The 26,921-nt window shown below is 40.0% G+C and overlaps 1 protein-coding gene across 1 annotated transcript in view; it reads right to left on the bottom strand.

The window, feature by feature from the left end:
• CACNA1S (calcium voltage-gated channel subunit alpha1 S) overlaps positions 1–26,921 on the bottom strand; it is a 240,535-nt gene that overhangs the window by 104,610 nt on the left and 109,004 nt on the right. Inside the window, exons 14-19 of the mRNA XM_082244590.1 lie at positions 24,207–24,327; positions 21,506–21,620; positions 18,060–18,153; positions 16,171–16,240; positions 6,335–6,467; positions 5,488–5,617 (exon numbers count right to left, since the gene is read on the bottom strand). Coding sequence (XP_082100716.1) covers positions 5,488–5,617; positions 6,335–6,467; positions 16,171–16,240; positions 18,060–18,153; positions 21,506–21,620; positions 24,207–24,327 — 663 coding nt within the window. The remainder of the gene's footprint in view (positions 1–5,487; positions 5,618–6,334; positions 6,468–16,170; positions 16,241–18,059; positions 18,154–21,505; positions 21,621–24,206; positions 24,328–26,921) is intronic.

Genomic DNA, 26,921 nt, shown 5'->3' on the forward strand with positions numbered 1-26,921 from the left:
AAAAGCTAAATACTGGGGTTATGGCAGAAGATAGCCCCCATAACCCCGGTATTTTTTGAAACGGCGGGCGGTCGGCTTTCAGATAAGGGTGGTCCCAGTGGCGGATTCGCCGCGGAATTACCCTTACGGTGCAGGGGAAGAGGTGCCCCCCCCCTCCTGCCGCGTCCCAGACGTTTTCCCAGCTTACCGGACCCGCCGGCAGCGGGGAAAACTATCCGGTCCCGGATCCTCAGAGACAGGAAGTCGAGTGAGGGCAAGATGGCCCTCACTCAACTCTATGGTCTTGGAGGACCGGAGCTGCGTCAAAAGACGTTGCCTAGCAACCGGTTTAAAGGGCCGCTTTTTTTTTTGCTTTTTTTTTTTCCTCTTTCAACAATTTTTTTTTTTTTTCTTTTTTAGTGTAGTTGTGAGGTGTGAGGTCTTTTTGACCCCAGATCTCACAATAAAGAGGACCTGTCATGCCTATTTCTATTACAAGGGATGTTTACATTCCTTGTAATAGGAATAAAAATGATCAAAACATTTTTTTTTTTAAACTGTGTAAAAATAAGAAAATAATAAATAAAATAAATAGGAAAAAAAAAAAAATTAAAGCGCCCTGTCCCCGTTAGCTCGCGCGCAGAAGCAAACGCATACGCAAGTTACGCCCACATATGTAAACGGTGTTCAAACCATACATGTGAGGTATCGCCGCGATCGTTAGAGCGAGAGCAATAATTTGAGCCCTAGACCTCCTCTGTAACTCTAAGCTAGTAACCTGCAGAAATTTTTAAAATGTTGCCTATGGGGATTTTTAAGTACCAATGTTTGGCGCCATTCTGTGAGCATGCGCAATTTTGAAGCATGACATGTTGGGTATCTAATTACTCGGCGTAACATTATCTTTCACATTATGGAAAAAAATTTTTCTAAATTTACTGTTTTCTTATTTTTTAGATCAAAAAAGTGATTTTTTTTCAAAAAAATCGCATTTGGAAGACTGCTGCGCAAATATGGTGTGATAAAAAATATTGCAATGATCTCTATTTTATTCTCTAGGGTCTCTGCTAAAAAAAAATATATAATGTTTGGGGGTTCCAAGTAGTTTTCTAGCAAAAAAAATGATTTTAGCTTGTAAACACCAAGTGTCAAAAATAGGCCCAGTCTTAAAGTGGATAAATGGACAACTTTGTGTAAAGCGCTACTTGGATGTTAGGCCTATGTATGTGGCCAGGCTGTGAAAAAGTGTTACACATGTGGTATCGCCATACTCAGGAGGAATAGCAGAATGTATTTTGGGGTGCAATTTTTGCTATGTACATGCTATGTGTTAGAAATATTGCATAAATGGACAGCTTTGTGTAAAAAAAAATGTGTTTTCATTTTCTTTCCACATTTTCCAAAAACTTGTGGAAAAAAATGACATATTCAAAAGACTCATTATGCCTCAAAAATTATACGTTGGGCTGTTTGCTTTCCAAAATGGGGTCATTTTATGGGGGTTTCCATTGTCCTGGTGCTCCAGGGCCTTCAAAAGTACGATAGGTTGTCAGGAAATTATATGTGTAATTTGTGCTCCTAGAATACCGGACGGTGCTGGTTGGATGTTAGGCCTCTGTATGTGGCCAGGCTGTGAAAAAGTCTCACACATGTGGTATCGCCGTACTCAGAAGGAGTAGTAGAATGTGTTTTGGGGTGTAGTTGCAAGTATACATGTGCTGTGTGAGAGAAATAACCTGTTAATACGGCAATTTGTAAAAAAAAAAAAAAAAAAAAAAAAAAAAAATCTTCATTTTGCAAAGCATTGTGGGAAAAAATTACAACTTCAAAAAACTCACCATCCCCCTTATTAAATACCTTGGAATGTCTACTTTCCAAAAATGGGTCATTTGGGGGGTATTTGTACTTTCCTGACTTTTTAGTGTCTCAAGAAATGAGATAGGCCTTCAGTACATCAGGTGTGATCAAGTGTGATCAATTTTCAATGATACCCACCATAGCTTGTGGACTCTATAACTTTCACAAAGACCAAATAATATACACTTACTTGGGTTATTTTTACCAAAGATAAGTAGCAGTATAAATTTTGGCCAAAATTTGTGAAGAAAAATTACTAATTTGCAAAATTTTATGACAGAAACAAAGAAAAATGCGTTTTTTTACAATATTTTCAGTGTTTTTTTATTTATAGCACAAAAAATAAAAAACCCAGTAGTGATTAAATACCATCAAAAGAAAGCTCTATTTGTGTGAAAAAAAGGACACAATTTTTGAATGGGTACAGTGTTGCATGACTGAGTAATTCTCAGTCAAAGTGTGAGAGCGCTGAAAGCTGAAAATCGGTCTGGGCAGGAAGGGGGTGAAAGTGCACTGTAGGTAAGTGGTTAAGGTTAAACCGCCTTTCCTCTAGTTTTAGTGAGTGGCCACGTGTCTTATTGTATTCCCTTTCTCTGAATTGATTGTTCTTTATGCTAGGGTCACCAGTACAGTATTTGTACATTGATATCATATCCCCCCTCAATCGTCTCTTCTCCAGAGAGAATACGTTCAGTGCTTGTAGTTTTTCCTCATAGCTGATGTCCTTCATTCCCCTAATTATTTTTGTTGCCCTTCTCTGGACTCTTTCCAATTCCAGCACATCCTTTCTGAGGACCGGTGCCCAGAACTGGACAGCATACTTCAGATGTGACCGGACCAGAGTCTTGTAGAGTGGGAGAATAATCTCTTTATTTCTGGAGTGAATCCCCTTTTTTATGCATGCCAGTATTCTGTTGGCTTTGCTTGCAGCGGCTTGGCATTGCATGCCACTGCCAAGCCTGTCGTCTACCAGTACCCCCAGGTCCTTTTCCATCCTAGACTCACCCAGAGGTTCCCCCCTAGTGAGTAGCTTGCTTTCTGGTTTCTGGCACCCAAGTGCATTACTTTACATTTTTCAACATTAAACCTCATCTGTCATGTAGTTGCCCACCCCATTATTTTGTTCAGGTCCGCTTGTAAGGTTTCCACATCCTGCATAGAAGATATTGGCATGCTTAGTTTAGTATCATCCGCAAGTACTGAGATTGTACTAGATATCCCCTCCTCTAGATCATTTATGAATAAATTAAACATTCATAAATGATCATATTAATGGTGTCAACACGGCTCAAAAAAGTTGGGCAAGAGACCATGTTTACCACAGTGTAGCCTGCCCTCTTCTTTAAACAACACTCTGTAAATGTCTGGGAACTGAGACCAGTCTCTGGAGTTCTGGGACAGGAATGTTGTCCTATTTTTGCCTTGAATTTTTAGGATTCTGACTGCTCAATAGTCATGTGTCTTCTTTGTCGTATCTTTAGTTTCACAATGCAACAAATATTTTCAATTTGTGAAAGGTCTGGACTGCAGATAGACCAGTTAAGCATCCAGACTCTTGTACTATGAAGCCATGGTGTTGTCATAGATGCAGTATGTGGTTTAGCATTGTCCTGCTGAAATATGCAAGCCCTTCCCTGAAAAAGACGTTGTCTAATTTGGAACATATGCTGCTCTAAAAACTGGATCTATCATTAAAGCGGAGTTCTGGGCACAAAATCAACATTTTTTTTTGTGCCCATCCGCTTGGTCTCCTTCACCTGAAAAGGAATTGGATAGTTAGGTATTTTTTTTTTTTTACTCACCTTGTAATTGTAGATAGAAAATACTCACCTATTCTCCACTTCCTCCCTCTGTGCCGCGGCTCCGCCGTCACTTCCTGGCTTGCAATGATTCCTGGGAGCTGAACGTCATCGCTCCCAGGAATCAATGTGACGACACCGGCCCTGCTCGTCACTTCCGGGCATGCCCAGAAGCTGTGGAGGAATGCGGCGCCACTCCGGAAGTGACGAGAGGGGCCGGTGCAGGCGCATTCTGGGAGAAGAAGACACGGAAGAGGACGCAGAAGAGGATCGTGCCTTTTTTGATGAACAGATAGGACTTCTTCTTTTCATGATAGAAGATTAACTGGCATTTTTAAATGGCACAGTGAACTGTGTTCACAGAAAGTGATTTTTGGAAGTACCATATTTACCGGCGTATAACACGCACCTCAATTTTAGGAGAGACATTTCAGGAAAAAAGCTTAAATTTAAAATAAACGTCTTTGAACTCAGAACATTTTTTTTTTTAATCAAATGACGTTTCACCAGTGCCCATGAATGCCGCTTTATCAGCGCAGTCTGCAGCAATGCAGACTCATCAGCGCAGTGTCCATATATGCAGCCTCCCCAGCGCAGTGTCCATATATGCAGACTCACCAGCGCCATTGACACTATCCGAATCAATTTTTTTTAAAAAGGCCAGGAAGCAGCACCGAGAGCAGAAGGGGGCGGGCTGAGGAGAAGGGAGAACGAGCTATCGCTGTCATCAGCATATAACACGCATTGTTGCTTTTTCCTCCATTTTTAGGAGGAAAAAGTGCATGTTATACACCGAAAAATACGGTATTCCTGAGCCCAGACATTTCCATCACAGATTTATGCCTATTTTATTGCAGTGCCCTCTAAGGGCTCAAATATCACAAGTATCCAATCTATCATTTTGGTCTTGTCCTTTCTGAACAGAGATTTCTCCAGATTCTGAATCTTTTGATTATATTATGTACGGTGGATGGTGATATATTTAAAGTATTGGCAGTTTTTTGTTGAGGAACATAATCCTTAAATTGTTTGACAATTTTTCGATGCAGCTTTTTACAGATTAACGAACCTCTGCCCATCTTTACTTCTGAGATATTCTCATTATATAAGATGCTCTTTTTATACCCAATAATTTTACTGACCTGTTGCCAATTAACCTAATTAGTTGCTCTTCCCTGTTAGTGCTACTTACTTTTCCATCTTTTTGTTGCCCTGTTCCAACTTTTTTGAGTCGTGTTACTGCCATCAGTTTCAAAACCACCTTATTTTTTTCTTTAAAAGGTACATTTTCTCATTTTAAACAATATATATTTTCCATTTTCTTTTGTGAATAAAATATGGATTTATGAGATTTTTTGGAAATGGGGTTGTATAAAAATATAGATTACTGCAGACTGGAGTTCTGTTTTAAGAAGCCTACTTAAATATGAATGAGTGGGGTAGGTCTTTCGAAGAAGAGAAAAACTTGTATGTATGAAACTGCATTACAATTTGGATTCACTGAGTTTAACTTCTATAGTTGGGAAGATACTGGAGAGTTTAATAAAAGACCACATAGATGTGTTCTTGCTGGAAAAAAATGCTTTATAAAATAATGCATGCGATCTTTAAATATATTGCACTTATGCTTTTACTATAGCTAGTTGTCTCTTTAAAGGGAATGAAAAAGTGAATCACTGAAAAGTTGAAATCCCAGGACCATGGTGCGCTGCATTCTAAAAACTATGAGCACCGCTGTCTTAGCCTAGGACTGGTAGCATGCTGTGGGCATTTTCTGTTACTACACAAAATTTCTTCTACAATATTACTTTCCACTTCTACCTGTTTTCTATTACCAAGAGTGTAGCATCACCTTGTTTCGGAAAGAATCTGGTTGAATGGGGTCCTCAGCAGCCAAAGAGATACTACTTAGTAAGATAAACAGTAGGATGAAATTGGTGAAGGTGGTGGCATTGATAATACGATGGCACAGTACTCTGATTCTGCAAAGAAAGAAACATATGAAATAATAAATATTCATGGTAAACATTCAAAGATTTTGCATCTGGGTGGCAATACTTAAAGTGGTTGTAAATCTCTGAAATGAAAAGTATGTATAAGCCTCAATCCAAACCGCCAGGTTTGATTTCTGTCTGCTTTCTCATTCCTTTGCTATCTGCATGAGCAACTTCTGCCAAGTAATGCTAGCATTACAGAATCTTGATCAATGCCCCTGCCCCTGTACAGCACCCCAACAGTGATTGACAGCCTCAGCTTTGCATGTTTCTCTTTAAGACTGCGTGAGGGGTGTGTGTGTGTCCATATCCTCCACTCAGGTCTCAGAGTACACTCAGCTCCCATTTCTGTACTGTGCAGTTTGTGTCATCAGATCCCTGCCCCTTGCCTGCTGGAGCTGAGAAATAGCCTTTAATTGGTGTGTTTTAGAAGGCCGCAGATAAACAGGTACAGCTTATGTAGGAGGATTTGTTTAATCTCTCTGTCTCACCTGAGGCTAGTCACTTCAATGGGTAAATGTGAGGGCTTACAACCACCCTTAATAAGAGTTTAATGCAAAGGTTTACCTCTTTCAGTATTACTTATGCTATGAATTATCCACAAACTGCTTTTTTTTTTTACCACAAGCCTTTCCAGAACACTACAGATGTATTCAGACTTAGTAACAGTACTTTCCTGTTGTCCAGTGTAAAAACAAGACTCACTTGTTGGTGGGGCTAAAAATGAAGAACGAGCTGGCCTCTGGCATTGGCACTGCCTTTTCTTTTAACTGTAGCTCAGCAAGAGGACGAGGGCGAGCAGTTATTGGGATGTCTGGCTCTTCCTCCTCATCATCACCTAACAGACAATAAAGAAACGTAGATAATGTAGAGCCAAAAGTGAGTAAAAAAGAAGTGGAATGCAACATCAATATGACTAAAGAAAAAACAAATTATATGTTGATTCTTTCACATTAAAGTTGATCTCCATCCAAACAGCTAAAATACACATATGTAAATTATGTAGTCTGTCCCAGCGTTTGTGGGGATTTTATATCCATAATTGGGATGGTATTGACACAGCCCAAAATGATCCACAATGGCTCAAAATTGATATGGTCTAGAAACATTTAGACAGAATAAAGGTGAATGAAGAATTTGGACCAGATGGCATACACCAACAGATGCTAAAAGAATTGAGCTCTGTCATTTCAAAGCCATTGTTTTTAATTTTTAGGGACTCTTTAAAGAATAGAATAGTACCACTGGATTGGCATAAGGCCAATGTGGTGCCTAAATTTAAAAAGCGATCAAAGTATTTACAAATCAACTATAGATATGTTAGTTTAACTTCTATAGTTGGGAAGATACTGGAGAGTTTAATAAAAGACCACATAGATGTGTTCTTGCTGGAAACAATTGCTTTAAGCAACAGACAGCATTAATTCATGAAATACAGACGTTGTCAGACAAATCTAAATTCTTTTTATGAGGAGGTAAGTAAAACCTTAGGCAAAGGAATGGTTGTGGATGTAAAGCCCTGGCCAAAAGTTTTGAGAATGACACAAATAATAATTTTCACAAAGTTTGCTACCTCAGTTTTTATGATGGCAATTTGCATACACTCCAAAATGTTATGAAGAGTGTTCAGATGAATTGCGATTATTTTCAAAGTCCCCCTTTGCCATGAAAATTAACTCAATCCCCCCCCAAAAAAAAAAAAAAACAATTTTCATTGCATTTCAGCCCTGCCACAAAAGGACCAGCTGACATCATGTCAGTGATTAGCTTGGTAACACATGTGTCAGTGTTGACGAGGACAAGGCTGAAAATCACTCTGTAATGCTGATTAAGTTAGAATAACAAACTGGAAGCTTTAAAGGAGGGTGGTGCTTTATATTATTGTTCTTCCTCTGTTAACCATGGTTACCTGCAAGGAAACGCATGCAGTCATCATTGCTTTGCACAAAAATGGATTCACAGGCAAGGATATTGCTGCTACTAAAATTGCACCTAAATCAACCATTTATCAGATCATGAAGAACTTCAAGGAGAGAGGTTCAATTGTTGTGAAGAAGGCTTCTGGGTTCCCAAGAAAGCCCAACAAGCGCCAGGACTGTCTCCTACAGTTGATTCAACTGCGGAATCGGGGCACCACCGGTGCAAAGCTTGTTAAGGAATGGCAGCAGGCACGTGTCAGTGCATCTGCACGCACAGTGAGGCAAAGACTGTTGGAGGATGGCTTGATGTCAAGAAGAGCAGCAAAGAAGCCATTTCTCTCTAGGAGAAACATCAGGGTCGGATTGATATTCTGCAAAAGGTACAAGGATTGGATTGCTGAGGACTGGGGTAAAGTAATTTTCTCTGATGAATTCCCTTTCCGATTGTTTGGAGCATCCAGAAAAAAACTTGTCCAGAGAAGAAAAGTTGAGCACTATCCTCAGTCCTGTGTCACGCCAACAGTAAAGCATCCTGAGACCATTTATGTGTGGGGTTGCTTCTCAGCCAAGGCAGTGGGCCCACTTACAATTGTGCCTAAAAACACAGCCATCAGTAAAGAATGGTACAAAAACATCCTCCGAGAGCAACTTCTCCCAACCATCCAAGAACAGTTTGGTGATGAACAATGCCTTTTCTAGCAAAATGGAGCACCTTGCTTTAAAGTAAAAGTTATAACTAAGTGACTTAGGGAACAAAATATAAAATATTTTAGGTCCATGGTCAGGAAACTCCCCAGACATAATTCCATTGAAAACTTGTGGTCAATCCTTAAGAGGTGTGTGAACAAACTGCCCCCCCCCCCAAAATTCTGACAAACTCCAAGCATTGATTATGCAAGAATGGGCTGCCATCAGTTAGGATGTGGCCCAGAAGTTCATTGACAGGGCAAATTGCAGAGGTCTTGCAAAAGAAGGGTCAACACTGCAAATATTGACTCTTTACATAAACTTGTATATGTAATTGTCAATAAAAGCCTTTGACACCTATGAAATGCTTGTTAATATACTTCCGTATACCATAGTAACATCTGGCTAAAAGATCTAATAACACTGAAGCGGCAGACTTTGTGAAAATTAATATTTCTCTCCTCGCCTTCCAGGACGGCCCAAACAGTGAGAGATGATAGGCTCCTCCCTACCGGAAACACAATCAATTACAATTTGTTAAAAGGCCCCACCCTTCCCCCTGCCCCTCAGTTTAGATTGTGTTTCTTTCTGCAACGAAACGTTTGTTATGTTCACTGACCTGCAGACTCTCCACGAGTCGAACGGTACCACTGTGAGCCAGGTTCACCCCAGGTATACAGGACGTCGGTCACCTGAGGTGTCCTTCTAGGTTTGTTTTCCGGCACCAGCAGCTCTCCTCTACGGAAGGACTTTGAATTTCCCGCCGGGCGGCGTTTCAAGCCTCATCTTCAAACCGGAAACTTCCGGCACAACGTTAGGACGCGCGCACGCAAACATGAAGAGGAAGAAAAATGTGGAGGAGACGCCGGAATCGCTTCCTAGCGGTAGAGCAGACTCCCAGGCTATTGCAGCTCGGACAACTGCTGGGGAAATGAAGCCCTCCACGTCTCATCCTCCGGGGAAGGAGGAGGAGAGGCCGGTCCAGGTGTCGGTGATGAAACCCAGGTCGGAACCGGGTAAGTGCGGATAACGTATCCTTTATGGGTTGTTCCCTCTAAAGTCTGCTGGAACCGACTTAAATATGCCTGGAAATTGTCCCATTTCCCCCGACCTTAGTCGGACCATACTATGTCCTTTCTAATGGTTTTTCAAGCGTATTTATTTTGGGAAGAGTAAAACTTATATTGCTTTGTATCCCGTCTTCCAGAGTCCCTGAGTGGTTCACAAGAGACCTCTGTGCCTACCCCAGCTTTATCAGGCTCTGTCACCTATAAGAAGTGTGGTAATTGCGGGGATAGGCTATCCAGTTCCTACACTAAGCTTTTCTGCCCTAAATGTATTTACAAGGTGGCAGGAAAAGAAGCTTCAGGGTAGACATGAAAGACTTCCTTAAGACAGTACAGGAGGAAATGTTAACTACTATTAAAACTGTACGTTCTTCAGTAGGAACCCCAAGTATTGTAGAACCAAAAGATCTTTCTTCAATGGAAGGTACCTCTTTAACAGAAAGCTCTTTAACTAGGACAGGGCTTTCAGGTCCTCCACCATCTTCCCAAGGTATCCCTTCAGCACAAATTAGAGTGGTCATCATCAGAGGAGAGCCGCTCAGATTCCCAAACCTGCTCAGAAGGTGAAGGGGAAAGGGACTCAGATGCTCCAGATGAGGCAGAACCATTTAAAAACCTATTTGGTTTGGAGAACATGCAGGGTCTCCTTCAGGCCATTTATGCCTCAGAAGAGATACCTGATTTGCCAAAAGAGACCTCAGCACAGGATAAGCTCTATAAAGGACTAGGGAAAAGCCCTTCTAGAGCCTTACCTATCCACCATTTCCTGAAGGATTTAATCCTTAAACAATGGCAACTACCTGAGAACAGGTTAAATAAAGCAGGGTCTTGGAAAAGAAGGTTTCCCTTTAGGGAGGAAGAAATAGAAAAATTCTTTAAAAAACCAAGACTGGATGCCCCTTTAGCTCAAGTGACTAAAAGGTCAGACCTCTCCTTTGTGGATTCAGGTAACATTAAAGATGCCATGAACCGCAAAGCGGACTCCTTGCTAAGGAAAGCTTGGGATGCCAATGCATCTGCTATGGCTCCTGTATTGGCTGCTTCTTGTGTGGCAAGAAATGCTTTCTTTTGGTTTGACAGACTGAGTAAAAATTTTTCTCAGACCAAAACTTTGAACGTACAAGATTCCCTTTCCGTGATAGGTAAGGCTGTGGCCTACCTAGCAGATGCTGTGGTCGGATCTGTGATAGCCTCAGCCAAGACAGGAGCTCTCATAAATTCTGCCAGAAGAGCTATCTGGTTAAAAGAATGGGAGGGGGACGTCACTTCAAAATCCAAGCTCTGTGGTCTTCCTTTTGAGGGGTCCCTTATGTTTGGATCTGGTTTGGATGAGGTCCTCACCAGATCCTCAGAAAAAGGGAAGAAATTTCCAGCAAAACCCAAAAAAGAGGTTAACAGGAATTTTTTTCGTGGCCCCAGGGACCAAAGACAGCAAAGAAACCAAAGGGAACCTGCAAAGAATTGGAGCTTTCGGAGGGGAAGACAAAAAAACAATTTACTCCCCCCCCCTTCGGTTTCAAGAGACAACAAATGACTTAAAAGTCAAAGTAGGGGGCAGGCTGAAACTATTTCTTTCCAGCTGGGAAGAAATCTCAGCCTCCCCATATATCCTCTCAGTAATAAAAGAGGGGTACCGACTACTATTCACATCAGTACCCCCCTTAACAATAACCCTTACACAGTTACCCAAGGACATTCAGAAAAAAGAAGCCCTTCTACTGGGAATTCAGGAATTAGCAGAGCAACTTGTGATAATTCTGGTCCCAGAAGATCAAATCTTCCAGGGGTTTTACTCTCATGTGTTTGTAGTTCCAAAACCCTTGGGAAAGCATCGTTTGATAATAAACTTAAAAAAGCTCAACAAATTTCTACTTTACCAAAAATTTGCAATGAAGACTATCTATTCAGTGAGAAAAAATTTACTGAAAGACGTCTTCATGACTACATTAGACCTCAAGGATGCTTACCTGCATGTTCCCATCCATCAGGAACATCAGTCCTTCCTGAGGTTTGCCATAGTGACAAAAGAAGGAAAGACTCACTGGCAGTTCAGAGCACTACCCTTTGGATTAGCAGCCAGTCCAAGAATATTTACCAAGATCCTAGCGGAGGCAGTAGCACATCTATACATTCAAAGGATAGCCTTGATCCCTTATTTGGACGACCTACTGATTTTTGGCAAGTCAGAGGCACAAGTGAAAGTGGACACCCAGCGGGTGATAAGTTCCCTTCAGAAATTGGGATGGCTTATAAACCTAGAAAAGTCAGCCCTGGTGCCAACACAGATACAGTCTTTTCTGGGGTTCCAGGTGGACTCTGTGTCCCAGAAACTATTTCTTCCCACAGAGAAGAGGGAAAAGATAGTTTCTGCAGTCCTAGCCCTAAAAGATGCTCAATCCTGTCCCAGGAGAGAAATATTGAAGGTTCTAGGACTTATGTCAGCCAGCATTCCAGCAGTGGTGTGGGCACAACTTCATGCAAGAGAGCTTCTTTTCTTTCATCTGTCCTCTTGGGACAAAAAGATATCCTTAGAGTGGTGGCCCGTTCCCAACAACTTGGGAGAAGGTAGACCTTGGGGTCAGTGGGATCCCATAAAGATTACCACAGATGCCAGCACCAAGGGTTGGGGAGCTCACTTGGAAGGGGCTCACGGTCAGGGAGTTTGGAGCAAGAGAACAGCACAGGCCTCCTCCAACTTCAGAGAGTTGAAGGCAGTAGGAAAAGCCCTAAAAGCCTTTCAAAAGTTCATCTTGAACAGAGAAGTCATAATTCTATCAGACAACACCACAACTGTGGCCTATCTGAATCGACAAGGAGGGACCAGGTCAGGTCCCCTCCTTTCCCTGGGCAAACGCATCCTGGGTTGGGCCGAAGGGAAAATTATTTCACTAGTTGCCATTCACATCAAGGGGAAGGACAACTTGCAGGCAGATTTCCTCAGCCGCCACCATGTAAAAGAAGGAGAGTGGGAACTAAGTCCCAAAATCTTCCTGTCTCTGGTGGAAAGGTTTGGACAACCAGAAATAGACCTATTTGCCTCCGCTTGGAACAAAAAAGTGAAAAGATTTTTCTCCCTCACCCGGTCAGAAGGGAGCATGGGCTTGGATGCTCTAGCCAAACCATGGCGGTTCAACCTAGCCTATGCTTTCCCTCTGATGCTAATCCCTAGAGTTTTTCAGAAACTGAGCAGATCCCAGAATCTGAAATTGATTCTAATTGCTCCTTGGTGGCCCAAAAGGCCTTGGTTTGCCATTCTGAAAGCCATGTCAATAGCTTGCCCCTGGCAACTTCCCACTTCCTCAGACTTACTGTCTCAGGGACCAATACTGTGTCAGAATCCAGAATTTTTTCAGCTAACAGCTTGGTTACTGTGCGCCAACTCCTTAGGTCTAAGGGATGCTCATAAAAGTGGTAGATACTCTTTTACTGAGCAGAAAAACAGTTACTAGAAACATTTATCTGAATGTATGGAAAAAATGTTGTACCTGGCATAGGCAAAAGGAATTTGCCTCTACCTCTATTCCAAAAATTCTAGATTTTTTGCAAGACGGAGTAGATAAGGGTGTGGCAGTTAACACCCTTAAGGTACAGGTAGTGGCTCTTTCGGTATTTTTGAAAACTACTCTGGCAAAAGAGCCGTTAATCAAAAGATTTTTGTGGGCTAGAAATAGGGTTACCCCTATCATTAAGGACAGGTTCCCTCCTTGCGACCTGAACAGGGTCCTAGAGGCTTTATCTAAGGACCCTTTTAAACCTTTAAGGGAAATCTCCCTTAAATTTTTGTCTGTAAAATTGGCCTTCCTGCTAGCCATTACAACAGCAAGAAGAGTAGGTGATCTGCAAGCACTTTCCAATAAAATAACCTTTTTTGGTAGTTTTCCCAGATAGGATTGTCCTAAAGCCGGATCCTCTGTATTTACCTAAAGTAGCATCCTCTTTTCATAGGACTCAGGAGATAAATCTACCTTCCTTTTGTGATAAACCAAAAAATAAGAAGGAAGGAGAATTCCACTGTATTGATGTGAGAAGAGCTCTTCTCACTTACTTAGACAGAACAAAATCCTTCAGGAGATCAAATCATCTCCTAGTCCTTCATTTTGGGCCCAGAAAGGGTTTGCAGGCTTCTAAGCCTTCAATATCTAGATGGATTAGGCAGGCAATTACCACCTCTTAAGAGTCATCAGGTGTTCCTGCCCCAGCTAAAGTCAAAGCACACTCAACAAGAGCCCTTGCTACATCCTGGGCCGAGAAGGCTGGAGCATCATGGGAACAGATCCGCTGTGCAGCCACCTGGTCCAGTCATGAAACCTTCCTGAAGCATTATCGTGTTGAAATACTGTCCCAACAAGACCTAGCATTTGGCCGAAAGGTCTTACAGGCAGTGGTCCCACCCTAAGGTAGGCCTGAAAGGATCTCTATTATCCTCTCACTGTTTGGGCTGTCCTGGAAGGTGAGCAGAGAAAACCTACCGTTAGTTTACCTGTAACCTGTCTTTCTTCCGAGCCTTCCAGGACGGCCGGCCTACCCGCCCTTGTTAAAAGGGTGTATAGTAATATGAATAAATTTAGGTGGTAAGTACCTATAGAATTATGAAGAACACTTCCCTCGGAAATGGTTGTGGAAGATACTATTTTTACAACTGAGGGGCAGAGGGAAGGGTGGGGCCTTTTAACAAATTGTAATTGATTGTGTTTCCGGTAGGGAGGAGCCTATCATCTTTCACTGTTTGGGCCGCCCTGGAAGACTCGGAAGAAAGACCGTTACCGGTTAACTAATGGTAGGTTTTGTGTCATTCTCAAAACTTTTGGTCAGGGCAGAAGTATACTTGGATTTTGCAAAAGCATTTGACACCGTTCCCCACACATGGCTAATGTGTAAGGCTAAGTCTACAAGCTGGGAAAAATTAGTTTGTAAATGGATAGAAAACTGGCTAAAAGACAGAATTCAGGGAGTAATGGTTAATGATTCATACTCTAAATGGTCTAGGGTTGTTAGTGGTGTACCCCCAGTTTCTGTATTGGGACCCTTACTTTTTAATATATTTATAAATGATATAGGGTTTGAGATTAAAAGCACTATTTCAGTCTTTGCAGATGACACCAAGCTATGCAATTGTGAAATTACGTCCTTACAGGATGTCTCCAACTTACAAGCCAACCTTAATGCACTGTTTATTTGGGCGACTATGTGGCAAATTAGGTTTAATGTTGATAAATGTAAAGTTTTGCACTTGGGGGCTAAGAATATGCATGCATCTTACATACTAGGGGGGAGTACAACTGGGGGAATCAATGGGGGAGAAGGGTCTGGGTGTTCTGGTAGATCATAAGCTTAATAATGGCATGCAATGCCAAGCAGCGGTTTCCAAAGCAAGCAAAATCCTTTCTTGTATTAAGAGAGGTATAGACTCCAGTGACAGATATTATTTTGCCCTTGTACAAATCATTAGAAATACCTCATTTAGAATATGCAGTTCAGTTTTGGGCACCAGTTCTCATAAAGGATATTGGGGAACTGGAGAAAGTACAGAGAAGGGCAACCAGACTGAAAAGAGACATGGAGGAGCTCAGCTTTGAGGAAGAATTAGAGGAACTGAATTTATTCTCTCTAGAGAAGAGGAGATTAAGGGGATATGATCAACATCTATAAATACATAGGGGGTCCATATAGTGAATTTAGTGTTGACTTTAGGGTCATCACAGAGGAAAATGGGGCAATTTTTAGGTCTGGAGGAAAGGAGACTGAATATACAAATATGAAAAGGCTTCTTCACAGTAAGAGCTGTGAAAATGTGGAATAGCCCCCCTCAAGAGCTTGTTCTGGCCAGCTCAGTAGATTGCTTTAAAAAATGCCTGAATTCTTTCCTAAATGTACATAATATAACTGGATACCAACATTTATAAGTAAGGTTGATCCAGGGAATATCCACTTGCCTCTTGGGGGATCAGGAAGGATTTTTTCCCCTGCTGGAGCCAATTGGATCAGGATTTGCTGGGTTTTTTATGCCTTCCTCTGGATCAACTGCGGGCATAGGATTGTGTATTTAGGATTGTCATTTTTTTTTTCCATTTTATTGGTTGAGTTAGATGGACTTGTATCTTTTTGCAAACAGACTAACTATGTAACTATGTAATGTAGCTATGTAATTTGTAATTCTGTCTAGCCACAAGTGTGGCTCATAAACCTCTGCCATACAACACAGCTAGAGGTGCAACACTACTTTTTTTACCACCTATTTACACTCCTGCTAAATCCACTCTGTGTGTCCAAGGGCAGTCACGCAACCACCACTCCAAGCTCTTCTACCGGTTCCCTTACTTATGCATCCTTCTGAGGCCCATTATGATGTACTATATGATAGATGGCATCTCCATAGGAATGAATAGTATTTTTGCTCATATGTGCAGAAGAAGTAACAGACTCACTGGAAGAGTTTCAGCAGGGAATGCGTGCCTCCCAGGGGACTACACAACAAGAATCTCACATGTATGTGGACATACACTTTTTCTTACTGGAACAACTATAACCAATCTTCACTCCCACATATTACATAGGTTTGAAAGTCTTTCCAGTTGCGTATTCATCCATGACAATGTTACTTTGTTCCTATCAACATCTAGGTGCTTTTCTGTTTTACAGTACCTCTTAGGTCATATTTTTAATCATAAAACATAAATGGAGGCCTAACCATGAGCTAAGCCCTTTCTAAAATATCATCAATATAACATGCATACATTATAAAGTAAAGTAATACATGAATAAATAAGAAAAGTGTGTATAGGATTGTATATATCCTCTTCATTCGGATGACATCGTAAATTTGTATGTGTAATAGAAAACAGAAAAAATAATCCAGCTTCTGTCCTACCTGGAAAATCTGCAGAGGGATAAGGATCCTTCATTTCATTGACATTAGACTCAAATTCATCTATCTTTAGCTGTAAGAGGAGAGAAAGGCAGACTTAAATATGCACATGGGACCCTGATTTCTATTTTTTTCAAATAGAAAAACAATGTCCATCAATATATTTATTAATCGGTTTTTGGTTATTATTTGCCAGTTGTAACCCAAATTGCTTTAGGCCAAGTGTAGCCCTGCCCCCTGGGGAGTGGCTAAGTGTACACACATCCTCCTCAATTCCATTGCCCTGAGTGTTGTCCAACCCACTTGACACTATATGTTCTGTCATTGTAAATGATTAGGAAACTACCAGAGGTTGCAGTAAAGAATCAGATTTACTTATCTTTAACTTGCATTTAGTAAAATGCACAAACAGTTTCAATAAAATAACCAACACAGGAAGATTAATGACAAGATGGATCCTGAATTCTCAACCTGTAACTGGATAAGGTTCAGCACTCAGGATCAGAAGAACAATCCTAACATATATATTGATATATAATGGAGGATTAATATTTTGGAAAGTTGTAGATACACTACTTCTCAAGTGTAAGGCGAGAGTGACCGCAAATCAATGCTTGACAGTATTAAGGAATAACTCCAAATATTAATAACTTCTCAGCAGCTCTAATATACTGGCACTAAGCTATCTATCAGAATGCACTCGGTATCCTAATAGGGAGCCTCTTTGCGCTCCAGAGCAGCTCTCTCCCTCCTCACAGCGTGCTGTCCTCGAGGCAAGAGAGCAAATCTTGGTCCCGCACCCTTTATAAAGACACTCCCAACGGGCTCTGCGAGTCCCACTGCTCCCTGGGAGAAGAGTCCAATCACACAGGCAATCCATTGGTCCTTGTTCCTCCCAAAACTACATCTCCCATAAGTCAACAAGTCAGTACTTTGTAGAAACTTTACCAACAGAACAAACAGTCTGAACAACACTAGCCTTGCGACCAGGCTACACAAGTATGCACCAAAATTATTTAGTACACCTATGCTGGTTTGTTTTGCTGCAGGGTGAAGTGCACTGAACTGATTGTGCAATGCAAGTCAGCTCACAGGAAGCGGCACTGCGTTTTTGGCAGGTATTTTCTGTACTTGCTGGGAATATTCTTAGCCTGAAAAACAAGAACACTAACGCAGCCACAACATTTAAGGACTGGTAAACTACAATATATTACATTTTTGTTTAAAGGTTTAGGTATGCTTTAAACAGGAACACCTACATACTGATTTTCTGCATGTCAGCAGCTGCAATTAGGACCAAACTGACATAAAGGTAGGAGAGGCTTTAATCTCAGGTGCTAGCCTGGCCCTGTTTCAGTTTACTTAATATGTTTAAACGACACTGGTATGACCATAGAGTTACGTTGCCTGATTCCCATGTTTTTCCATTGACCAAATAGTGGTAACTATGGTCAGCAGACAGCAGTTGTCTTGCACCCTGCGCTGGCCACACCACTGTATTAGCTGAGACAGATGGGGCTTATTCATCTGCTATGTGTGATAAGTGTATGTTGCTATTTTCACCTAGGGTATCTTGGGACCTTGTCCTGGCATTGGTTGCCAGTCACTTGTGCTGACAAAAATCATAAAGCCTTAGTTAAATGCATGCATTTTGAATGTTGAATCGAAAAACATTTTCCTTATTTCTACCACTAGATGTCCTCATTAAAGCACAAATTAGAATAGTAAAGTAACAAGCGAGCCTCTGAAGGAGAGCACTTTTGAAATTTGTACTTTTTGTATTAAAAATGTCTAAAACACCCTACTGGCTCATCAGATACCAATATGATAATTGACAGTTAAAAGCAATTGTCTGGCCTTTAAGAGGTATTTGTTCTAAAATTGTGTCTTACCTTGGCTGTAGTAGGTATTCCTTCTCCTTTGGCTTTTTGTTCTAATTTCTTTGCTAAGAGAAGCTTTTCTTCGTCTGATTTTTCTGGATTCGCCCTGAAAATAATAAAATAACTATTTCAGTTTATATTGTAAGTATAAATAAAAGTTTATTTAAAGCCAAAACTTATTTTTTAATCATGGATAGAGTAGGGAGGGCTAGAACCCCTATCAAGCCAACGTTTAATTGCTGTCAGTGTGCCCTAATGATAGTTGTTCACTAGAGTGGATTATGATAGGAAAGTAAAACATTTTGAGTTATCACAGAGCTGGAAGTAAGGGCGAAATCTTCTAGTGGGGGCAGCTCAGTGATTAGCTCAGTGAGTAAAATATTTGATCCCCAAGCATAACATCACTTGGTACTTGGTGGAGAAACCCTTGTTGGCAAGCACAGAGGTAAGACATTTCTTGTAGTTGGTTACCAGGTTTGCACGCATCTCAGGAGGGATTTTGATCCACTCTTCTTTACAGATCTTCTCTAAATCCTTACGGTTTCTTGGCTGTCCTTTGGCTACTCTAAGTTTCAGCTCCCCCCCATACATTTTCTATAAGAGTCTGGAGACTGGCTGGGTCACTCCATGACCTTATTGTGATTCTTCTTGAGCCACTCCTTAGTTGCCTTGATGGTATGTTTTGGGTCATTGTCATACTGGAAGACCCATCCATGACACATCTTCAGTGTTCTGGCTGAGGGAAGAAGGTTAACATCCAACATGCCGCAAAGTCAACCTGTACCTTTAGCAGAGAAACCGCCCCAAAGAATAATTTTTTCACCTCCGTGCTTGACTGTAGGGATAGTGTTCTTAGGGTCATAGTCAACATTTTTCTTCCTCCAAACACGGCGAGTTGAATTATTGCCAAAAAGCTCAATTTTGGTCTCATCTGACAACAGCACTTTCTCCCAATCCTTGTGGGCACTACAGGATTCAATCCATGGCGGTGTATTGTGTTACCAATGATTTGTTTGATGAATGTGGTCCCAACTGCCTTGAGATCATTCACAAGCTCCTCCTGTGTAGTTCTGGGCTGATCCCTCACTTTTCTTATGATCATCCTTTCCCCATGAGGCAAAATCCTGCATGGAGCTCCAGACCAAGGGCGATTGATGGTTGTTTTGGATTTTTTCCATTTGTGAATAATCGCTCCAACAGTTGTCTCCTTCTCACCTAGCTCCTTAATTTTATTCATGTAGCCCATTCCAGCCTTGTTCAGGTCTACAATCTTGTCTCTGATGTCCTTTGACAGCTCTTTGGTCTTTCCCATGATGGTGAGGTTTGAATGGAAGAAAGAGATTCTGTGGACAGGGTTCTTTTATACACATAACGAGTTGTTGTTAGGCGCACTTTCTCAAATTGACAGGACTAATCTGTGTATCACATGAGCACATACTGTAGCCACTTTGTGGGAGCCAGAATTATTGTTGGGTCGTTAGGGATCAAATACTTTTTTTACTCACTGAACTACAACTCATTTTATAACATTTTTATTGTGTTATTTTTCTGGATTTTTGGTTGATATTCTGTCTCTATCATTTAAAATACTTCTATGATCAAAATTATAGACCCTTCATTTCTTTGTAAGTGGGCAAACTTACAAAATCTGCAGGGGGGGTAAAATAATTATTTTCCCCACTGTATTAGCAAAAGTATTTAGGCATAGGGCACATCTACAGCCACGCCCCCCTTAAAGGAGAATCGTACAAAAAATTGATCGGTTTAACCCCCAAGTGCTTTTTTACCACTACTATTTATTTATGTTGGCTATTGGAATTTACTGATTCAGCAATTTAGAAATTGGATAAAAGATTTTTGAAAGATAGGTAGTGCCATTTTGTATACAACTATATAGTTCAGACCAAAATGAGGGGCAAACGAGGAGGAAAGCGGGACAGAAGGACAGTTGGGAGCTATGCCTACCCAACAGGAAGTGAGGATGATTGTCTCTAGTGGGACAGGGATAACATTTGAGGGAAGCCTGTCAGGTCTGAGGGTGTTCTGTAGGTCTTATTTGCTAGGGGAGGGATAGATTTTTGATGGTAGGGGGGCTTGCAGAGGAGAGGAGATTTTTTCTAGTGGAGGGAGGGAGGTTTCTTGATATGTAGAGGGAGGTTAGATGGGGGGGGGGGGTTCTTTAAGGTGTGGAACAAAATACATTTCTGCTCTTAAACCCTTGAATTTAGTTATCTTTAGCATGCCATCAGCTAGTAAACCTTTTTTTTGTTTTTTATTATTTTAACCAACTTAATTTTACATCCAACATTCAGATAAAGAAAATATTCACTGGGTGTTAGTTTGTGCTTGGTACCACTGCAATATTATAACTGCTAACAGCAATGTGGACTCATTAGGATGTTGTCATTGTTCCCTACTCCTCACAATAACGTGTGCCGTACAGGAACCCATCGGTACCTACAAAAACCTTTCTTAATTGTCCTGATTATAAAAATGATAGAAAATGAAAGCAGATCTATTTTAAAGGTAACCTTTTGAACTCCCTTGTCATTGGGGTTAATTTACTAAAGGCAAATAGGCTGTTTCCTTTGCAAGGGAAGTTACACCATGCAAGAGAATTGTCCTCAGAGCTTAGTGAATGTGGTGCAAAGAAAAAAAAAAAAATTTTTTGCTAGAACATGATTTAATAATGGCAGTTGGCAGAGCATTCAGTAAGCTCTGGGGAAACATTCCTTGCAAAGTGCAACTTCCCTTGTAAAGTGAAAAATTGTCTTTCATAAATCAACCCCATTGCTTACCTAATCAAACTACTCTGTTTGAATTGTCAGTATAACTTACAGGCAGTTGGTGTTTCAGAAACAGGTCAGCAATGGCAGCCTCCATATACAGTATCTCTTACTACCGTTCTGAGGGGTACTCAGAAGTAATCTTTTGGCAGTGAGCACACTACGGAAAGCTTATTTCTGACTGAATGCTGCAGGTTGCTATTTTCTCTTACTGCTTGTACTCTCTTTTGAATGAGTCAACTCGTTTCTTACAACCACAAGTACTGCTACAGAACATGTCTGAATATGTGCATGCTCCTGACATCTGCCAGCTTGAATACTGGTGACGCATACATGTCTGACGATCAAATTTCAACTCAGAGCCATCTCTTAGACATTCCATTCATACACAGTAGATGCCAAGTGCTTAACAGCTTCTGCCTGAAGGTTTTCATCCATAATCACTGGAGCCTTTTTTGAGGTTAGGCTAAAAAAGACTTTTATTTTTGGTGAGACAGATCTTCAGGTGACAGCAGAGTTGAACACCACTATGTTTTGCTTCAGTTTCTAATACCAATTATAAAGTTGTACCATGCTTAAAAATGTAGGAAAACTATGTATCCTTCACAAAAAAAAAATCAGCTTACAGTTTTTTGCTTGAGAAAGTTTACATAAAAAAATACACCTTCCGACCTTGCCAATTTCTGGCGTTTGCGTTCCTCCGCTTTTGCCTTCTGTGCTGAAGTGAGATTTTCAGCCTCTGCGAGGTTATCAACGGCAATGGCAAGAAATACATTCAGTAAAATATCTGTGTTTTTATAAGGTTAAGGTTAATTTTTTTTTAATTTAAATTTTTATTCATTTTTCAATACAATAATACATAAAATATAAAATATATATACAAACAAAACAAAAATACAATACACATCCCCTGTTCTCCAGCTAGTAAATTACACATAGGTAAATAAAAAAAAATATCAGGGATTTTCACACGTGCTCCAATGCAACAATTGTGCAATGTTATCATAAATAGTGTTACCCCTAAAACACGCAAAAAAAAAAAAAAAAAATCCACATGTGTTCCAAAACTTCAATTGTGTAATAATAGCTTAAAGCGGAGTTCCGGGCACAAAAACGATATTTTTTTTTTTTTGTGCCCCTCCGCTAGGTAGACTTCACCTGAAAAGGAATTGGATAGTTATTTTGTTTTTTTTTTTGTTTACTTACCTTGTAATTGAAGATCGAAGATACTCACCTCAGAGTACTTCCTCCCTCGGAGCCGCGGCTCACCCCGTCACTTCCTGTCTCGCTATGATTCCTGGGAGCTGAACGTCATAGCTCCCAGGAATCAATGCGACGGCACCGGCCCCACTCGTCATTTCCGGGCGCACCGGAAGTGACGAGAGGGGCCGGTGCAGGCGCATTCTGGGACAAGAAGACGCGGAAGAAGACACAGAAGAGGACCGCGCCGGCTTCAGCTGCCCACAAGAGAGATGGAAACGCTGTGGAAGAAATTTTATAAGTAAGTATTTCTTCTAAAAGGTAAGTGCGAACCGGGACAGATCAGAGGCTAGCCATTGTGGAATGTGCTAGCCCTGACTGTCCCAGGGGTATGTTTAGTAAAAAAGGACATCTGTGCCCGGAACTCCGCTTTAAGTGATATTACAAACACAAAAAAAAAAAAAAAAAAAATTTGAGTGATCAGATGCATCTAATATGCAATATATTCATTAAGTGAGGAACAAGGGTTAAGGTTAATTTAAGAAAAGACATGGGACCACAAATCTTAAAATGCAATGCACCTTGGTACAATAAATTTGGCTAAACAGATAATTATGAAATTTCACAATTGTGTATGTAAAATCAAAATCTTTCCATCCTATTTATTAAAATTCTATATATTCTTTTCTCAGTCATTTGCTCATGAATTCTAAAATACATAGACATCTTCACAGATATCTAAGTATGCTGGAGGGAATACACCTAGTATGGCCTTCCATTTAGATTTTATATTGTGGCTATGGAGCTATAGTTATAGTCATACTAAGTTGTATACAGACCTTCAAACATCAACACAGTTTGTGTAAACCCAATCAGCCTAGCTTGTTATGAGTATAATATATCACCATAATCCTCCTACTGAATGCCAGTGATTTATGGCAGCACCTGCAGCTCAATCATGTATTTTTCGGCCTCACAGTTCCTCAAACCCTTTTTACACAAAGTTCAGAACGATAATGCTATACAGTATGTTAGGTAACAAATGGTAAAAAGGCGCTGGTATCCCTGAATATAGAATTAATAACAGTGGTGCACCAGAATAATAATATTTAAAAAAATAAATATATGAGGTGCAATATCTGATGTGTATCTGTGACAAAAAATAAATTATAGAAAATAATAACTTATTCTTAAAAAATGGTAAAAAATATGTAGGTTAAAATTTACAACCAATAATCATATATACCATCATAAACTTTTTTAAAGTGCTGGTGCCACAGAATATATTGTGCAAAAAATGTTTTGATATATAAGGTGCTAAAAAGTGCAATGAAGAACCGATAAAGTGCTAGTGATCACTTTATAGAAATCCAAATTTAAAAACGTATGTGAATAAAACGCATATACAAAATGGTGAATATATAAATTGAATTAAATATTTGTTTGAACAAAAAATGTTATTGATGTTCAAATAAGGTGCATTTCTAAGGTGCTGAAATGGTTAAAATCGTGATCCAAAAAAGACAGTTCGTGCGAGGTAGTGGATGATATTGCTTGAATATCAGGTGCTCCAGTGCATAAAGATGATAATCTTTGCCTCTTACCAGCTATATGTTAGTCAACAAGTAAAAGACTAAAATCACAGATTTTAGAGGTGGAAGTTGTTGTGTAGAGACAATTCAAACAATCAATGCTATGTACACATAATTAATATACAAACAATTGCCTAAAGTGACCCTATCAGAACACAATATACTTACCTTTCCGGTGGCCTTTGGCTTGAATTGCCACTGCTTCTTTGCTCCTGGTCCCTACATGTATTCCCCACTCTCAGGTTAGTGGAATACCTGCTGTCCCAATGAACGCTGTTGTTTCTCCCACTGGCTACAGAACATACAAGCTGGCAGGAGGACCCCCAAGGTAAGCGCCAATGAAAAAAGGTATTCTACCCCCTTAAAGGGTAAAATACTTTCACAGACCAACCAGAAAGCTACACATTTTTCCATTTCTTTTAGCAGGCGTGCTTTTGTATACCAGTGGCTCTATGCTAACATGGTGACTTTAATATATTTATATTTGATTTATTATATTTTATTATTACATATTTTAATTTTTATATTTGTATTTATTTCCAGAAGTTTTTTTTTTTCCAACATAATGACTAAAAGGATACAGTTTCCACAAACAAATAAGATGATAAAGTAAATGCAGACAGACATTCCAGAGTAGGTTGGGCCACCATAAGCCATGATTCCATTATACATCACAGAGGTCCAATCCTCTCCAGTCAAGATCTATAAAAAGAACAATCACATTATAGAATCCATATATATAGTACAGTGTATATTTGACCAAAGTGTACAAGCTAAATAAACAAAAACCATGTCATGCAAAAATATTTTCGAGTCAGAACTGGGGAAGCTACTTGGATGAGCAAGGAATTGTCTTTAACATGTCCAGGTAAATATGACTACTTACTAGTCCTGTAAACCAAATCTAATACTGAAACTCATGTAAAGGCAAACCTTCTCTTGACCTCAAAAATACGTTTTTTTCGGTCTGTTATTATCGCCTTACTACAATGATTACAAATGTCTTAACCATATTTGAAACACAATTGCACTTATTATTTAAACGCTGGCTGAATTTGTTTAGATGTGCATAAGTTGTTTGATATTGTTATATTACATAGTTACATAGTAATTCAGGTTGAAAAAAGTCCATCTGGCTCAACCAATAAAAAAACAGTAATGAAAACCCAACCATGCAATCCCATATACACAATCCTATACCCCCAGTTGATCCAGAGGAAGGTGAAAAAACCCCATTATTATGTCTTTTTTTTATCATGCCTTAAAGTAGATATAAACACAGTTACTAAAATTTTATAGAATCTTTAACAAATTATGTCATTCAGATCAGCAGGTTTAATTGAAACAATGCTGTAAAATAATAATCTTTCTATAAAGGTCCCTTTTCAGGCACTTCCTGTTATGATGTGACTACCATCTCCCAGCATGCATTATCACTTTGTCACATGGGTCCTGGTAAAGACTACCAGTGATTGTGATGGCACACATTTTACATGCGGGGTCCGCTGTGGTCACTATCTGCAAGCCAGCTCAGAGCAATGATGTTCAGTCAACATTGAAGTGTGAGTATATCTAGACAGGAAGGGGCTAAAAGAGGAAGGAGGAGATCATAACACTAAGTGCCGGTTCACACTATAGCGATGTGAGACATCGCATGTGATTCGCACCGTACTGCCCTGCAAATCACATGTGATGTCTGTGCAATGCAAATTCAGCCATACAGATTGTATGGCTGAATTTGCATCACATTCAGACCAAAGTCGCACAGGACCCTTTTTTTGGTCCCCACCAGAATCGGATCGCATGGGTGTTCACACCTATGCGATCTGATTCCTGTCCAAATAGACAGTTCGCACTGCGATATGCAAACTAATCTGGAAGTGTCATTAACTTTGTATTGACACTCCCAGCAGTTTGCATGTGGCAGTTTGAACTGCCTGCGAGTCGGGTGCAATACGGGAACCCGCAGTAGATTCGCAGGGTTCTCGCATCGCACCAGTGTGAACCGGCACTCCGAGGCAAAACATATTGAAAAAACAATTTTAAAAAAATAAATGCAATTGTTTTTGATACAAAGTGCTTAAGAAAGCTAAATGATTACAATTTAGTTCTACTTTAAGTGCCATTAAACATGACTTAACTAGCCAATGGATGAGAGCCACTAAGTTTTGGTCAACCAGGTAATTTCTCCATTAGTATATTTTGGTTCAATGCAAATAACGATGGCCAGTATTCAAAATCATCCCAATCTTGTCCTGATCTTAGCATCACCTGCAACAACTAAACTAGAATCTAGTAATGTTTAGATGATGTGTAATGGAGTATCTTTAAATAGTCTAACAGCTGTGTTTGATGGGAAATTTTTGTGTTTTGACCTTTTTTTTTTCTCCTAGTTTTAAAAGCATATTCAATGCTTTTGTTCACCTGAAAAATTTGTCAGTTCACAGATTTTTTATTTGCTAACATTTTTTTGTGTGTTTGTGTTTTTTGTTGTATATTATTGTGATACTTTATATATAAGAAGTGTGCATGCACTTTGAGAACAAAAGGTTTGCATAGCTATTGATTAGTTAGAAGTTTTTTGTGGCAACTTTGATCAGGTTTATATTTAAAAATGCCCTTAGAGGCGCCAGATTTAAAAAAACGTCAGTATTCAAAACCGCCAAATTTGGCGTTTTGAATGCTTTTAAGTGCAAAGGGGGGGGGGATTTGTGGTCTTATAGAACACCGATCCCTCCAAAAAAATACATAACATGACTATTGCTGTCACAAGAGATGTTTACTTCCCTTGTGAGAGCAATAAAAGTGATAAAAAAATATAAAGAAACAGTGTAAAAATGAAAAAAATGTAATATACAATAATAAAAAAAAAATGAAAGCACCCCATCCCTTTGGGCTTGTGCGCAGAAGCGAACACATACGTAAATGTAAACAGCATTCAAAGCACGCATAGCCGCAATTGTTAGCGCAAGAGCAATATTTCTAGCACTAGACCTCCTCTGTAACTCTAAATGGGTAACCCTTAAAGTTTTTTTAAAGCATCGCCTATAGAAATTTTTAAGTACCGTCATTTGTCGCCATTCCAGGAGCGTGGCCAATTTTAAAGCATGATACGTTAGGTATCTATTTACTCGGTGTAAAATCATCTTTCACATTATACAAAACAAATTTTTTTAATTCATAAAAGTGTATTTTTTCCCAAAAAATGCGTTTGAAAGAACACTACGTGAACACAGTGTGACATAAAATATTGCAACGACTACCATTTTATTCTCTAGGGTCTCTGCTAAAAAAAT

This window comes from Pelophylax lessonae, assembly GCF_965119305.1.
Source record: "Pelophylax lessonae genome assembly, chromosome: 2".
Lineage (NCBI taxonomy): Eukaryota > Metazoa > Chordata > Amphibia > Anura > Ranidae > Pelophylax > Pelophylax lessonae.